Source organism: Babylonia areolata, chromosome 20, assembly GCF_041734735.1.
Source record: "Babylonia areolata isolate BAREFJ2019XMU chromosome 20, ASM4173473v1, whole genome shotgun sequence".
Classification (NCBI taxonomy): Eukaryota; Metazoa; Mollusca; class Gastropoda; order Neogastropoda; family Buccinidae; genus Babylonia; species Babylonia areolata.
The window spans coordinates 1,018,549-1,034,903 of record NC_134895.1 but is presented as its reverse complement, the minus strand read 5'-3'; the positions used below and the strand labels follow the sequence as shown (position 1 = coordinate 1,034,903).

The following is a 16,355-nucleotide window of genomic DNA, read 5'->3' as shown; positions in this document are numbered from 1 at the left end:
AACACTGTCCAGTCCACACAGTGGACAGCAAGGAAGCAGTAAACCTGGACACTTCAGTTTCAAGAAGAATGTTGTCTCTGTGTCCTGACTTCATACTGTTTTCTGCCAGGCACACTGTTCCATTGTTATGGTGTTTCTCTTGAAAGCTCCCCTTCCACACACTTTCTTAGTTCCAGGAGGCTGAATACTGACGTCACTGTAACGGACAGTCACTGCTGACGTCACCGTAACGGACAGTCACTGCCGACGTCACTATAAAGGACAATCACTGCTGACGTCACTGTAATTGACAATCACTGCCGACGTCACTGTAATGGACAGTCACTGCTGACGTCACTGTAACGGACAGTCACTGCTGACGTTACTGTAAAGGACAGTCACTGCTGATGTCACTGTAAAGGACAGTTACTGCTGACATCACAGTAAAGGGCAGTCACTGCTGACGTCACTGTAAAGGGCAGTCACTGCTGACGTCACTGTAAAGGACAGTCACTGCTGATGTCACTGTAAAGGACAGTTACTGCTGACATCACAGTAAAGGGCAGTCACTGCTGACGTCACTGTAAAGGGCAGTCACTGCTGACGTCACTGTAAAGGACAGTCACTGCTGATGTCACTGTAAAGGACAGTTACTGCTGACATCACAGTAAAGGGCAGTCACTGCTGACGTCACTATAACGGACAATCATTGCCAACATCACTGTTACAGACAGTCACTGCTGATGTCACTGTAACAGACAGCCACTGCTGACATCACTGTAACGGACAGTCACTGCTGACATCACTGTTACAGACACTGACAGTCACTGCTGACATCACTGCTACAGTCACTGCCGACAGTCACGGCTGACATCACTGTAACGGACAATCACTGCTGACATCACTGTTACAGACACTGACAGTCACTGCTGACATCACTGCTACAGTCACTACCGACAGTCACGGCTGACATCACTGTAACGGACAATCACTGCTGACATCACTGTTACAGACACTGACAGTCACTGCTGACATCACTGCTACAGTCACTGCCGACAGTCACGGCTGACATCACTGTAACGGACAATCACTGCTGACATCACTGTTACAGACACTGACAGTCACTGCTGACATCACTGCTACAGTCACTGCCGACAGTCACGGCTGACATCACTGTAACGGACAGTCATTGCAGGGTGTGTGTGGATGGGTAGTGCTGTCAGAATCCAGTCCCAGTATCAGAGTGGAGTCTGTCGTCCTTCTCACTGTCACTTCATCACTGGATGCCACAGCAATGTCTGGCCTTCTGACGGTCCCTCACTTCATCACTGGATGCCACAGCAATGTCTGGCCTTCTGACGGTCCCTCACTTCATCACTGGATGCCACAGCAATGTCTGGCCTTCTGACGGTCCCTTTCTATGCGTAAGGTAAATGACAAACACAGCACTTCTGTTTTTTGCATACAGAATGTCGACATTTCAAAAAAAAAGATTACACTGCCAACGGTTAATCAGATCTGTGAATATTTACAGTCACATTAAAACAAGGCAATCAACAACATATTGTATCATGCGTCAGTAACATATTTTCTGTAAAATGCATATAAACCAAAATCACACACACACATACACACACACACACACACACACACATTTACATGAACAACATGTACACTGCAAACCAAACCAATGATCAAATGGTCTGACACCGATGTAAATAGAAATACACCCATGCGGAAGTAAAATGTGTGAAGCTTTCAGTGTGCTTCATAAAACAGAAAAAACTCCAAATGTTGGGGGAAAAAGACACCTTTTGTGAGACAACTGTTTGATAGCAAGCTAAGCTTGTGCCGTAATGACAACACAAAACACATGGCTGTGGACTGCAGCACGTAACCACTGACAGTTCTTCATGTGATGGTAACGTTCTGTAACCACTGACAGTTCTTCATGTGATGGTAACGTTCTGTAACCACTGACAGTTCTTCATGTGATGGTAACGTTCTGTAACCACTGACAGTTCTTCATGTGATGGTAACATTCTGTAACCACTGACAGTTCTTCATGTGATGGTAACGTTCTGTAACCACTGACAGTTCTTCATGTATAGTAACGTTCTGTAACCACTGACAGTTCTTCATGTGATGGTAACGTTCTGTAACCACTGACAGTTCTTCATGTGATGGTAACATTCTGTAACCACTGACAGTTCTGCATGTAATGGTAACGTTCTGTAACCACTGACAGTTCTTCATGTATAGTAACGTTCTGTAACCACTGACAGTTTCTCATGTGATGGTAACGTTCTGTAACCACTGACAGTTCTTCATGTGATGGTAACATTCTGTGATCACTGACAGTTCCTCATGTGATAGTAACGTTCTGTAACCACTGACAGTTCTTCATGTGATGGTAACATTCTGTGATCACTGACAGTTCCTCATGTGATAGTAACGTTCTGTAACCACTGACAGTTCTTCATGTGATGGTAACATTCTGTGATCACTGACAGTTCCTCATGTGATGGTAACGTTCTGTAACCACTGACAGTTCTTCATGTGATGGTAACATTCTGTGATCACTGACAGTTCTTCATGTGATGGTAACGTTCTGTAACCACTGACAGTTCTTCATGTGATGGTAACGTTCTGTAACCACTGACAGTTCTTCATGTGATGGTAACGTTCTGTAACCACTGACAGTTCTTCATGTGATGGTAACATTCTGTAACCACTGACAGTTCTTCATGTATAGTAACGTTCTGTAACCACTGACAGTTCTTCATGTATAGTAATGTTCTGTAACCACTGACAGTTCTTCATGTGATGGTAACGTTCTGTAACCACTGACAGTTATTCATATAAATACTAATGTTCTGTAACCATTGACAGTTATACATGTAATAGTAATGTTTTGTCATCACTAACATTTCCCCATGTGACACAAATGTTCTGTAACCACTCAGTACTTCCCTACATTGCTTCATGTCACCAAGGACCAGAAAGGAAAAGAGATTCTTTGTGATGAAGAAAACGACAGCCAGCTCACACCAAAATAAATCAGAAGAAAAAGTGTCAGCAGTGGCTTGTAACCAGCTGACATTACTTCAGTACAGGTCACACACACACAAAAGGAGGGGTGTGATGGGGGTGATCTGGGATGGAAAATGTCCATGACCACATGATATACCTGGAGTGACGATGGTCCCTCACACAAGCCTTCTACACACCCACCACCAAAACCAGAAAAAAAAACAAGGCAATCCTAAAAACAAGGTCCATCTCTGTGTCACTGCCACAGAATTAGCAAAGACAGTGCTGACTGAACAGCAGCACACACAGCAACACATCACACTGAACAGCGGCACACACAGCAACACATCACACTGAACAGCGGCACACACAGCAACACATCACACTGAACAGCAGCACACACAGCAACACATCACACTGAACAGCGGCACACACAGCAACACATCACACTGAACACAGCAACACATCACACTGAACAGCAGCACACACAGCAACACATCACACTGAACAGCGGCACACACAGCAACACATCACACTGAACAGCGGCACACACAGCAACACATCACACTGAACACAGCAACACATCACACTGAACAGCGGCACACACAGCAACACATCACACTGAACAGCGGCACACACAGCAACACATCACACTGAACAGCGGCACACACAGCAACACATCACACTGAACAGCGGCACACACAGCAACACATCACACTGAACAGCAGCACACACAGCAACATATCACACTGAACAGCGGCACACACAGCAACACATCACACTGAACAGCGGCACACACAGCAACACATCACACTGAACACAGCAACACATCACACTGAACAGCGGCACACACAGCAACACATCACACTGAACAGCAGCACACACAGCAACACATCACACTGAACAGCGGCACACACAGCAACACATCTCACTGACAGTACACAGTTGGCAGACTGACTTATCACACTGACAGTACACAGTTGGCAGACTGACTTATCACACTGACAGTACACAGTTGGCAGACTGACTTATAACACTGACAGTACACAGTTGGCAGACTGACTTATCACACTGACAGTACACAGTTGGCAGACTGACTTATCACACTGACAGTACACAGTTGGCAGACTGACTTATCACACTGACAGTACACAGTTGGCAGACTGACTTTTTGCATAATTTACCTTGTTTCTTTGTCTTCATTCTGGGCTGATATTTCACACATACCTTGGGTACGCATGTATCTCGCCTCATGATTCATTTGATGTTAGCAAAAATGGACGCAACACTGTAAAACATCACAGGTCTGATTCTGTGTTTTTGGTACTGTTTCACAACACAAAGTAAAACCTGTTCAGCAGAACCTACACATTCCCAACAACTACCTGACAAATAACAAAAACCTAGCTCTGCCACCAACTAACAAGAAAAACTGTAACAGAACCCATGAAAGACATTTGATCCCAAAAGCTGCAAGATGACAGTGACAGTGTACAACAGTCCTTGAAAACCATGCAGTCCATCTTTCATCATGAATCCAAAAATAAAATGTTCATGTAACAATCCACACAACCATTGAGACTGACAGATGAAGGTGTGAACGATGTCCTATATACAGACTGACAGATGAAGGTCTGAACGATGTCCTATATACAGAAGGATAATGGGGTACACAAGCACAGGAAGAGAAGCGGAGACATGGTGACAGCGTGGACAGCTAGACGGGGGACTGAGCGTAGGGCTGTAGCAAGGGGGCACGCTGTCGACATGGCCACAGCCAGCACAACACCCACCCTCGTCCGCACAGATCACGGTACGCTGTGTACATCTGTCGCAGCTTCATTCTGAAACATGCACCGTGCATTCCTGCACCATACATTTCTTCATCATGTGTTTCTTCAAAATACATTACTGCATCATACATTTCTTCATCATGTGTTTCTTCATCATGCGTTTCTTCAAAATGCATTACCGCATCATATATTTCTTCATCATTTGTTTCTTCAAGATGCATTACTGCCTCATACAATTCTTCATCATGTCTTTCTTCAAAATGCATTACAGCATCATATATTTCTTCATCATGTGTTTCTTCAAAATGCATTACAGCATCATACATTTCTTCATCATGTGTTTCTTCAAAATGCATTACAGCATCATACATTTCTTCATCATGTGTTTCTTCAAAATGCATTACCGCACCATACATTTCTTCATCATGTGTTTCTTCAAAATACATTACTGTAACATACATTTCTTCATCATGCATTTCTTCAAAATGCATTACTGTAACATACATTTCTTCATCATGTGTTTCTTCAAAATGCATTACTGCACCATACATTTCTTCATCATGCATTTCTTCAAAATACATTACTGTAAAATACATTTCTTCATCATATATTTCTTTCTTTATCATACATTTCTGCATCAAATATTTCTGTATCATGCATTTTTTGTTCAAAATATATTTCTGTATCATACATTTCTTCATCATACATTTCCGCAGCATCGCACAGAGGTTCTTTCACCATCACACCATGTTTTCATGACTCAGGAATAACAGAACAAAAACCAACACACACACAAAAAAACACCATGGAACAAACAAAAGGTAAGAAGCTGAAAAAAGGAGAAAAGAAAAACAAACAAACAAGAAAACCGGACACCAAACAAGAGGCAAAAGCCTTTATGGCCAACAAGTGATTCGTGCTGATTTCAAAACTACAAGGACAGAACTGAAAAAATATGAGTGTTGAGTGTTAGGGGTGAGAGGGGGAGTGGGGTCAGGGAGGGGGGTCAGGGAGGGACAGCAAGAACAGGTCTGGGGGGCACGTTCACATCAAGCATCATGTGTGTGTGTATGCGTGTTTGTGTGCATCTTTGTCTGAGCGTGTTTATGTGGTCTGTGGGATAGAGCGTTCTGTGTGTCGTTATGTGCATGTGTGTGTATGCCTGTATGCCAACATGCGTGTGTGTGCAGTCTGCATGGCAGTGCACACACATGAGTACTGACCAACAATCACTCACCCGTGGCCAGATGCTTGGTTACCAAGCTGCAGGTTTTCCAGTGTGGTTCGGTCCTGCACACACAAGTCAGCCATCACCTGTACAGTGTACGAAACACACACACACATACACAAACACACACACATATAGACGGAGGCACGCACACATAGACACACACATATACAGTGACACAAACATACACAAACACACACACATGCACACACAGTGACACAAACAGACAGACACACACAGTGACACAGACACACTCATGCACAGACAGACACACACATGCGCGGGCACAATGACAAGCACACACACACACAAACGCACAAATGCACACACACACAATGACACACACATACACACGCATACACAGTGACACAAACAGACACACCGAGTGGCACAATCAGACAGACACACACATGCACAGACAGACAGACAGACACACATACACACAATGACACACACACATGTGTGTACACACACACACACACACACACACACACAAAAACACCCGCGCACAAACACACAAACATACAATGACACACACACAATGACACACGCACACACACACACACAGAAGGAAGGAGGCAGTGTATAGTTACGTAAAGGATGTTGGAGTGGAGGAAGGAGAACTGGAGAAACATGAGCAGGGCCATGTTGGAGGCCAACACCACCAGGAGGTACATGAACCAGATGCTGTGCTTGATGTAGAACACCTCCTGTCACACACACAGAACATCACAGCTTGATGTAGAACACCTCCTGTCACACACATAGAACATCACAGCTTGATGTAGAACACCTCCTGTCACACACATAGAACATCACAGCTTGATGTAGAACACCTCCTGTCACACACATAGAACATCACAGCTTGATGTAGAACACCTCCTGTCACACACACAGAACATCACAGCTTGATGTAGAACACCTCCTGTCACACACATAGAACATCATAGCTTGATGTAGAACACCTCCTGTCACACACATAGAACATCACAGCTTGATGCAGAACACCTCCTGTCACACACACAGAACATCACAGCTTGATGTAGAACACCTCCTGTCACACACATAGAACATCACAGCTTGATTTAGAACACCTCCTGTCGCACACACAGAACATCACAGCTTGATGTAGAACACCTCCTGTCACACACATAGAACATCACAGCTTGATTTAGAACACCTCCTGTCACACACACAGAACATCACAGCTTGATGTAGAACACCTCCTGTCACACACATAGAACATCACAGCTTGATGTAGAACACCTCCTGTCACACACACAGAACATCACAGCTTGATGTAGAACACCTCCTGTCACACACACAGAACATCACAGCTTGATGTAGAACACCTCCTGTCACACACACAGAACATCACAGCTTGATGTAGAACACCTCCTGTCACACACATAGAACATCACAGCTTGATGTAGAACACCTCCTGTCGCACACATAGAACATCACAGCTTGATGTAGAACACCTCCTGTCACACACATAGAACATCACAGCTTGATGCAGAACACCTCCTGTCGCACACATAGAACATCACAGCTTGATGTAGAACACCTCCTGTCACACACATAGAACATCACAGCTTGATTTAGAACACCTCCTGTCGCACACATAGAACATCACAGCTTGATGTAGAACACCTCCTGTCGCACACACAGAACATCACAGCTTGATGTAGAACACCTCCTGTCACACACATACAACACTGGATTGATATAAAACATTAAAACATCTGTCATACATATAGAACATCAGACTGACACAGAACACCTCCTGTCACAAACATACAACACTGGATTTAGATAAAAAAAATCTGTCACACACATAGAACATTGGATTGATATGAAACATCTGTCACACACATAGAACATCAGACTGACACAGAACACCTCCTGTCACACACATACAACACTGGATTGATATGAAACATCTGTCACACACATAGAACATCACATTGACACAGAACACCTCCTGTCACACACATACAACACTGGATTGATATGAAACATCTGTCATACACATAGAACATCACATTGACACAGAACACCTCCTGTCACAGACACAGAACATTGGATTGATATAAAACATCTGTCACACATATAGAACATTGGATTCATATAAAACATCTGTCACACACATAGAACATTGGATTGACACAGAACACCTCCTATCACACACATAGAACATTGGATTGATATGAAACATGTCACACACACAGAATATCACAGCTTGATGTAGAACACCTCCTGTCACACACATACAACACTGGATTGATATAAAACATCTGTCACACACATACAACATTGGATTGATATAAAACATCTGTCACACACATAGAACATTGGATTCATATAAAACATCTGTCACACACATAGAACATCAGATTGACAAAGAACACCTCCTGACACACACATAGAACATTGGATTCATATAAGACATCTGTCACACACATAGAACATTGGATTGACACAGAACACCTGTCAGACACACGGAACATCACAGCTTGATAGAGAACACCTCCTGTCACACACATACAACAGCAACATTCAGACAGAACATAATGACCCAGACTGACCCATAACAGACTGACCATTACAGACATTGTCACCGGCCCGTTCAGACAGAACATAATGACCCAGACTGACCCATAACAGACTGACCATTACAGACATTGTCACCGGCCCTTTCAGACAGAACCTAATGACCCAGACTGACCCATAACAGACTGACCATTACAGACATTGTCACCGGCCCTTTCAGACAGAACATAAATGACCCAGACTGACTCATAACAGACTGCCCATTACAGACATCGTCACCGGTCCTTTCAGACGGAACATAATGACCCAGACTGACCCATAACAGACTGACCATTACAGACATTGTCACCGGTCCTTTCAGACAGAACCTAATGACCCAGACTGACCCATAACAGACTGACCATTACAGACATCATCACCGGCCCTTTCAGACAGAACCTAATGACCCAGACTGACCATTACAGACATCGTCACCGGCCCTTTCAGACAGAACCTAATGACCCAGACTGACCATTACAGACATTGTCACCGGCCCTTTCAGACAGAACCTAAATGAATCATTCAGACATCACCTACTGACCCATCTATGCAGAATCCCACTGGCCCCAACAGAATCCTGATGACTCGGACTGATGTGTTCAGACAGAACCCAGTGACCCAGAGAGACCCATTCAGACAGAACCCCAGACAGACAGAACCCAGTGACCCAGACAGACAGAACCTCTCTGACCCAGACAGAACCTTTCAGACAGAACCCAGTGACCCAGACAGACAGAACCCAGTGACCCAGAGAGACCCATTCAGACAGAACCCCAGACAGACAGACAGGCAGAACACCAGTGATCCAGACAGGCACTTTCAGACAGAACCCCAGTGACCCAGACAGACAGAACCTCTCTGACCCAGACAGACCCTTTCAGACAGAACCCCAGTGACCCAGACAAACAGAACCCCGTGACCTAGACAGATTCTTTCAGACAGAACCCCAGTGACCCAGACAGACAGAACCTCTCTGACCCAGACAGACCCTTTCAGACAGAACCCCAGTGACCCAGACAAACAGAACCCCGTGACCTAGACAGATTCTTTCAGACAGAAACCCAGTGACCCAGTGAGACTCTTTCAGTCAGAACCTGAGTGACCCAGACAGACCCTTTAAGACAGAACCCCAGTGACCCAGACAGACAGAACCCCAGTGACCCAGACAGACCCATTCAGACAGAACCCCAGTGACCCAGACTGACCCAGACAGACAGAACCCCAGTGACCCAGACAGACCCATTCAGGCAGAACCCCAGTGACCCAGACTGACCCAGACAGACAGAACCCCAGTGACCCAGACAGACCCATTCTGACAGAACCCCAATGACCCAGACAGACAGAACCCCAGTGACCCAGACAGACACATTCAGACAGAACCCAGTGACCCAGACAGACAGAACCCCAGTGACCCAGACAGACATATTCAGACAGAACCCAGTGACCCAGACAGACACATTCAGACAGAACCCAGTGACCCAGACAGACACATTCAGACAGAACCCAGTGACCCAGAGAGACCCAGACAAACAGAACCCCAGTGACCCAGACTGACACATTCAGACAGAACCCAGTGACCCAGACAGACACATTCAGACAGAACCCAGTGACCCAGACAGACAGAACCCAGTGACCCAGAGAGACCCAGACAGACAGAACCCAGTGACCCAGACAGACACATTCAAATAGAACGCCAGTGACCCAGAGAGACCCAGACAGACAGAACCCCAGTGACCCAGACAGACACATTCAGACAGAACCCAGTGACCCAGAGAGAGCCAGACAGACAGAACCCAGTGACCCAGACTGACTGACCCGGTCGCAGGAGGAGCACTTTGGCCAGACCCAGAAGTGGAAGATGGTGAGGGAGAGGGTGAAGGTGGACAGGAGGAAGGCGTAGAACAGCAGCAGGGTGAAGGCAAAGTGGTTCTGCTCGCCCACACAGTTGTTGATCCTACACACACACACACACACACACACGCACGCACACACACGCACGCACACACACACAAACACACACACACACACGCATGCACACACACGCATGCACACACACGCACACACACGTGTACGCACATACACACACGTGTACGCACATACACACACACACGCAAACACACTCACACACACATATACACACACAAACACACACACACACACGCACATGTACACACACACGCACACACACACACACACAAACACAAGCGCGCGCACACACACATGAGCCCACACGCACACACACACACACACGCACATGCACACCCACCCACACACACACACAAATTCAGTCTTTTTTTGGTCTTTTTCCTCTTGACACCTTCACTGGATCTGACAGAAATGATGGAAACTAAATCAGATGGAAAATGCACTGGAAACAGAGCACAAGGGTCTCCACAAGTTGTTCATGTTATTGTAGAAACAAATGTATAGATCTGTGCAAACCCTTCACTTCATGATTTGGAAGATCAGTAACCACTTGGGGGGAGACTGAGACATTTTGTGTTCAAAGCACTACTTGAATTTCACAGATAATCCCTGTCATCATTATCATGGACCTAGACTGACTGCTTTTCAAAGATATTTTGGCAAATAATGAGATATTCAAGGAGACAGACAGTTTCAGTTTCAATCAATTTATCAGATGCCTGACCCACCCCGCTTCGTGCACCTTGAGATCCTTGAGTGCATGCATACATATTTGTGCACCTATCCCAGAGTGCATGCATACATATTTGTGCACCTATCCCAGTGGATTTCTTCTACCAAATTTGATCCGACATCACTCTCGTTGCCATGGGTTTTCTTCCAGCGCACCAAACACACTGCACATGGAACCTCCGTTTACTGTGTCATCCAAATGACGAGATGCTCACTTCCATTTTCCAGTCAAACTTTGGAGAAAGGGCGAGAGCGAGATTCGAACCCCGACCCTCACTGACTCTGTATTGGCAGACAGGTGTCTCAACCATTCTGACACCTTCCTCAGACAGACAGACAGACACAGAGACAGAGAGGAGAGTGAGACACAGAATGCTCACCAAGGACAATGATGATCCATTCTCATTACACACTGTTTGCAGCGCCGACAGTGGTGAGCTCTGCTGGGACGTTTACGGTTACAGATCTTACAGTAGGTCCAGTTCGAAGTATCTGTACACACAAACAGTGGGGCTGGATAAAGGCACCACTAAATTCTTTCCAGTCACTTTGGTTCTGAGACCAGCAGACATCATAGGAACAGGTCAGGGCTGAAAGGAGTCACACAAGAAAGCACAAAAATGATTCTCTCTCTCTCTCTCTCTCTTGAACCTGAAACATAAAGCACAACTACAGTAATATTGCAGCAAATATGATACCATGTCAGACATAACACTGTTTGACCTGGAAACAAAATAAAGCTCAATATCACTATCAGTCATATTACTGCAAATAAGATACCATGTTGCACATTAACTGCTGAACCTGAAAAAAATTAAAGCACAATATCAGTCATATTACTGCAAAATCTGATACCATGTCACACATAAACTGTTGAAACTGAAAACAAAATAAAGCTCAATATCCGTCATATTACAGCAAATCTGACACCACTGCGATGTATAGAAAATATGGCCTATCCTACCACCGAACATTAAGAGCAGTCGGTTCATGGAATGGTCACCTTTCAGTGACATGGGTCCTCTACCACGCCTGTGTATAAATGCCAGCTTGGTGGTGAAAGGGTTAAAGACACAATTTTCTTTGCCTCTTGAATATTTGTTTATCTAATTCATAATGTAACATCAACACATGAATGGACATGTTTACAATTAAAAAAAAATCCAAAAAAAAAAGATCTTTACATGACAAAGAAACAACAACAACAACAAAAAACATCATTTGTATCATGAAGACCGGTAACTGTACAAAGGACTGCTCTTTCTTATAATGTGTGCAAACCAAAGAAAGCAACTTATTTTCATTAGTGCATCAACAGTCAAGGAAAGCAACAAGTGAACAACATTCTCTTTGATCTTTGTTCATCCGCATGTGATTGTTAGCAGCGTAATAAAAGATGCCTTTTGAGGCAACAAGTGAACAACTTTTCATTTATCTTTAATCTTTGTTCATTTGCACATGATCATTAGTAGTGTTAGCAAAGATGCCTTTTGAGGCAACAAGTGAACAACTTTTCATTTATCTTTAATCTTTGTTCATTTGCACATGATCATTAGTAGTGTTAGCAAAGATGCCAGCTGTAAACATAGTCTGTGAATATTATGGGACACAATCCTGATCACAAGTTATCAAAACAGTGGATTCTTCCTCAGAAGGCAATCAGCACTGACATTTCACATACATGAGTTGTGCGCCATCAGGAGTGAGATGATACAGTCTTACCAAAACAGGCCTCCTCTCCAGGGGAAGGGATGGTGCCGGGGTTGGTGAAGGACGCCTTGACCAGGGACAGTAGGCACATCACACTCACTAACATGAAACCTGACACCCATAAACAACAGCATCAACAATTAAAGACAGATAAAATATTATTCACATGAGTCACAGTGTGTGTGTGTGTGTGTGTGTGTGCATGCGCGCAAGTGTGTGTGTGTGTGTGTGGGTGTGTGAAGTGCACTTATCTTTTTACAATAACTGGGCTGTGACCTAAATGAACATGATTCTCTTCTTGATGATGATTTCTCACCTTTCCTTTTTTTTTTCTCTTTCTCTTACATTTGAGCAGCTTTCAGCATAACTGATTTCACCAAAAGATAATAAAAAGAAGAAAAAAAAAGAAAAGAGAAATAGAGAGAGTGTCAGAAAGAGAGATCTAAAGGAAGACAGGAGAATGGAGAGAAGGAAGGAGGAGAGAGAGAGAGTGAGTCACAGAGACAGATGCAGAGAAAGATTCAAAAAAGCTAACAAGTCAATAAAGACACTTTCCAGTTGATCATTTCATTTCTGTGTTCACTTAATATGTAACATTAAAACTGACATGCAACTGCTAAGAAAATACAGGCAGCTGCATACCAACAGGAAGTGAAGCAGATCAGCTGAAGCATCAAAATACATGAGCATCCTAATACCCCGCTCCCCTTCCCTCTCTTACACACACACACACACACACACACACACATCACTCCACCCCAAACTGAAGAATTTTTTTCCCCCAAACACTTACTGACGACAATGGAGTAGGGTATACGCCCATCATTGTACTGAGGCAGCAGTATGATGTACAAGGTAGAAAATGACCCATACACCCAGTACGCAAACACAAAGCACACTTGTAGGAACCCACTGCGGTCTTTCACAAAATGCACACGACCGATCATGGGTAGTGTGATCGCCATGCTGGAATCAGTGGGTTCTGCACTGGAATCTCTTTTCACCAGAGCCTTCACACGATGGAGAAACTCACTGTCCATCACAACCCTGACAGATCTGTATTTCTGTTTAAAGCATACAGTCACACTGCAAAGGTGACACTAGCAAGTTGCATCCTTCTGTATCGCGATCCACCATTGGCCGGTGTGTCTGAAACAGAAATAGGTGTGCTATGAAGTCTGAATATCTTTAATCCAGTAAATGAGTCATTGCCGATTTACTTTCTAACACAGTGCTCTGTGTTGTATTATAACATAAGCTATTGAAACTGCCTTTCTTTTATCAAACTGTTGCCAAATATGTTTAAAAAAAATCAACAAAAGCAATAATGAATCCAATAGTGATTAATAATTGTCTAGAATGTTCGTGAAAAAACTTTAAGTATACAGAAAGTCAGAAATCTTGGAATTTTAATTTCACAGGTTTTGATTTCACCCAGATCAAGATATGTGCAGACCTGCAAGTGTTTCAATCACATTTGTGTGTATGTGACAAGAATACAAAAGATCTATTTCAAATGTTAGGTGCTGCAAACTACTCAGTGTTCGGTGGGCTCTGGAAACCCAAACATACCCAGCATATATACCCTTCAAAAAATGAGTACTGCTGCCTGTATAACAGGGTATAAATGGTCATACATGTAGGTAAAAGCCCGCTAGTAGATCTGTAATATATAGGGAGTTGGTGTGTGCATATGTGTGTGAGTCATCTTTCTCTCTTTCATATCTAAGACATACGAGAGAGAATGTATGTTTGTGCAGGTGTGTGTGTGTGTGTGTGTGTGTGTGTGTGCGTACGTGCGTGTGTGTGTGAATGGTATATGATGATAATAAAACAAAACAAAAAATACATATTTGGGTAGACGTGGTCTTACTCACTATTTAGTACAGTCAACTACTTCAACTACTCATATACACATGCACACACATACAGAGAGGCAGACAGACAGAGACAGAGACAAACTGAGAGAGAGAGCAAATTTAAACAAACACCCATTAGTAGTAGTCAACTATTAACCAGCGATTTTTTAAAATTCAGTATACACTGGCAATGAATTTGATCTTCTTACATGTATCTCACAGCATGCATTCTTGAATATGACCTGGACATGTCGAAACCAGCAATGTAAATTTATCTTCCATTTCGCAATGCCGTTGTTCGGATTAACGTTTTAATCCAACTGTGTGACAAGTGAATGGTGTCCGAAACAAAGACACATACACAACTCATATACTGTCAGAACAGAAGCGATACAATTCTATGTATTTCAATACCGCTTTTTTTTCTTTTTTTTTTTTTTTTTTTTTTTTTTTTTTTTAAACAACCCAGAGCCAGCTTGGTATTGCATGCCAAGACCAGTTGGGAACTGGGGTTGGCAGTGTCAAGAGTTGTGATGATCTGTAAGAGCTTCAAGAACCGCTGGTTAACACGATCGTAGTCAACTATAAAACAAAACAAAACAGGAGAATGTCTCACTGATTCCGTTACAATATAACCCATACCCACTGCTAGATCAGTGTCCATACCTACTGTAAAGCATCCGTTTCCTGGTTTCGAGGTTTGTTTTTCGCTTCGTCTTCTGCTGCTTGCCTTTCGGCGAATGGTTACTGAAAGAGTGCCTTCCCTTGGTAGTAATCTTTTTACCACAGTGAAGGGAAAAAGTTGGGCGGGGCTAGTTTTGAAAGAATACTTGACGATTTTTTCTTGTCTTGGGCAATTTCCGGGCCAAATTGGAGATCGGTTCTTAGATTCTCTACGGATGCGAACCAAAAGCATCAATGGGTTGAAGTGGAGCGCTTTGGTCTGACGGCTGTCTGCATTTTGTTCAAGCGTTATTCTTCTTCTTCAGTCAGTCGTTGTTGAGGGCCCACAACTCAGTCACATAAATTGATTATTCTGCCGGGCACCTAAAACTCGCGGAGTGGAGGGAGTGGGGTTGGGGCGGGAGGGGTGTCGCTACTAGTTGTCCATGACAGTTCATGGTCGCGCGTACTAGTTTTACTCTCACCTTGAATATACTTACGTCCGTTTATAATCGTCTGTGGTTAATAGTCTTATGACACGACCCCTGATGCAACTCTAACCATTGAAACTAGTTCTTATTCATGTATATGCACTGAAGCTGGTAGATCACACAAAGCACAAAGTCCGCCGCTGAGTGATGTTTCATTGACTGATGTGTCTTTTAGACAGGCACAAGTTGTCAGTGAGGGTGACTGATGTGTCTTTTAGACAGGCACAAGTTGTCAGTGAGGATGACTGATGTGTCTTTTAGACAGGCAGTATCAGTATCAGTAGCTCAAGGAGGCGTCACTGCGTTCGGACAAATCCATATACGCTACACCACATCTGCCGAGCAGATG

The 16,355-nt window shown here is 43.9% G+C and overlaps 1 protein-coding gene across 2 annotated transcripts; it reads right to left on the bottom strand.

Annotated features, from left to right (window-relative positions):
- Positions 1–2,575: 2,575 nt before the first annotated feature.
- LOC143294811 (palmitoyltransferase ZDHHC21-like) lies at positions 2,576–15,599 on the bottom strand. Of its 2 annotated transcripts, none has more exons than XM_076606305.1 (8): positions 15,519–15,599; positions 13,787–14,142; positions 13,006–13,104; positions 11,664–11,775; positions 10,441–10,579; positions 6,627–6,743; positions 6,043–6,095; positions 2,576–4,856 (listed from the first exon to the last, which is right to left on the bottom strand). In XM_076606305.1, the coding sequence occupies exons 2-8, from the start codon at positions 14,031–14,033 to the stop codon at positions 4,730–4,732; spliced, it is 894 nt and encodes a 297-aa protein (XP_076462420.1). In that variant the 5' UTR covers positions 14,034–14,142; positions 15,519–15,599; the 3' UTR covers positions 2,576–4,729. The 2 variants fall into 2 exon arrangements, with proteins under 2 accessions (XP_076462420.1, XP_076462421.1); XM_076606306.1 differs by having other exon boundaries at positions 15,523–15,580.
- Positions 15,600–16,355: the final 756 nt, after the last annotated feature.

Coding starts and splice junctions, on each gene's coding strand:
- LOC143294811 (XM_076606305.1), bottom strand. CDS start 14,033: ATGGACAGTGAGTTTCTCCATCGTGTGAAGGCTCTGGTGAAAAGAGAT. Junction 6,744..10,440: donor AGTGCTCCTCCTGCGACCGG/GTCAGTCAGTCT, acceptor TGTGTGTGACAG/GAGGTGTTCTACATCAAGCA. Junction 6,096..6,626: donor TCCACTCCAACATCCTTTAC/GTAACTATACAC, acceptor TTGTGTGTGCAG/GACCGAACCACACTGGAAAA.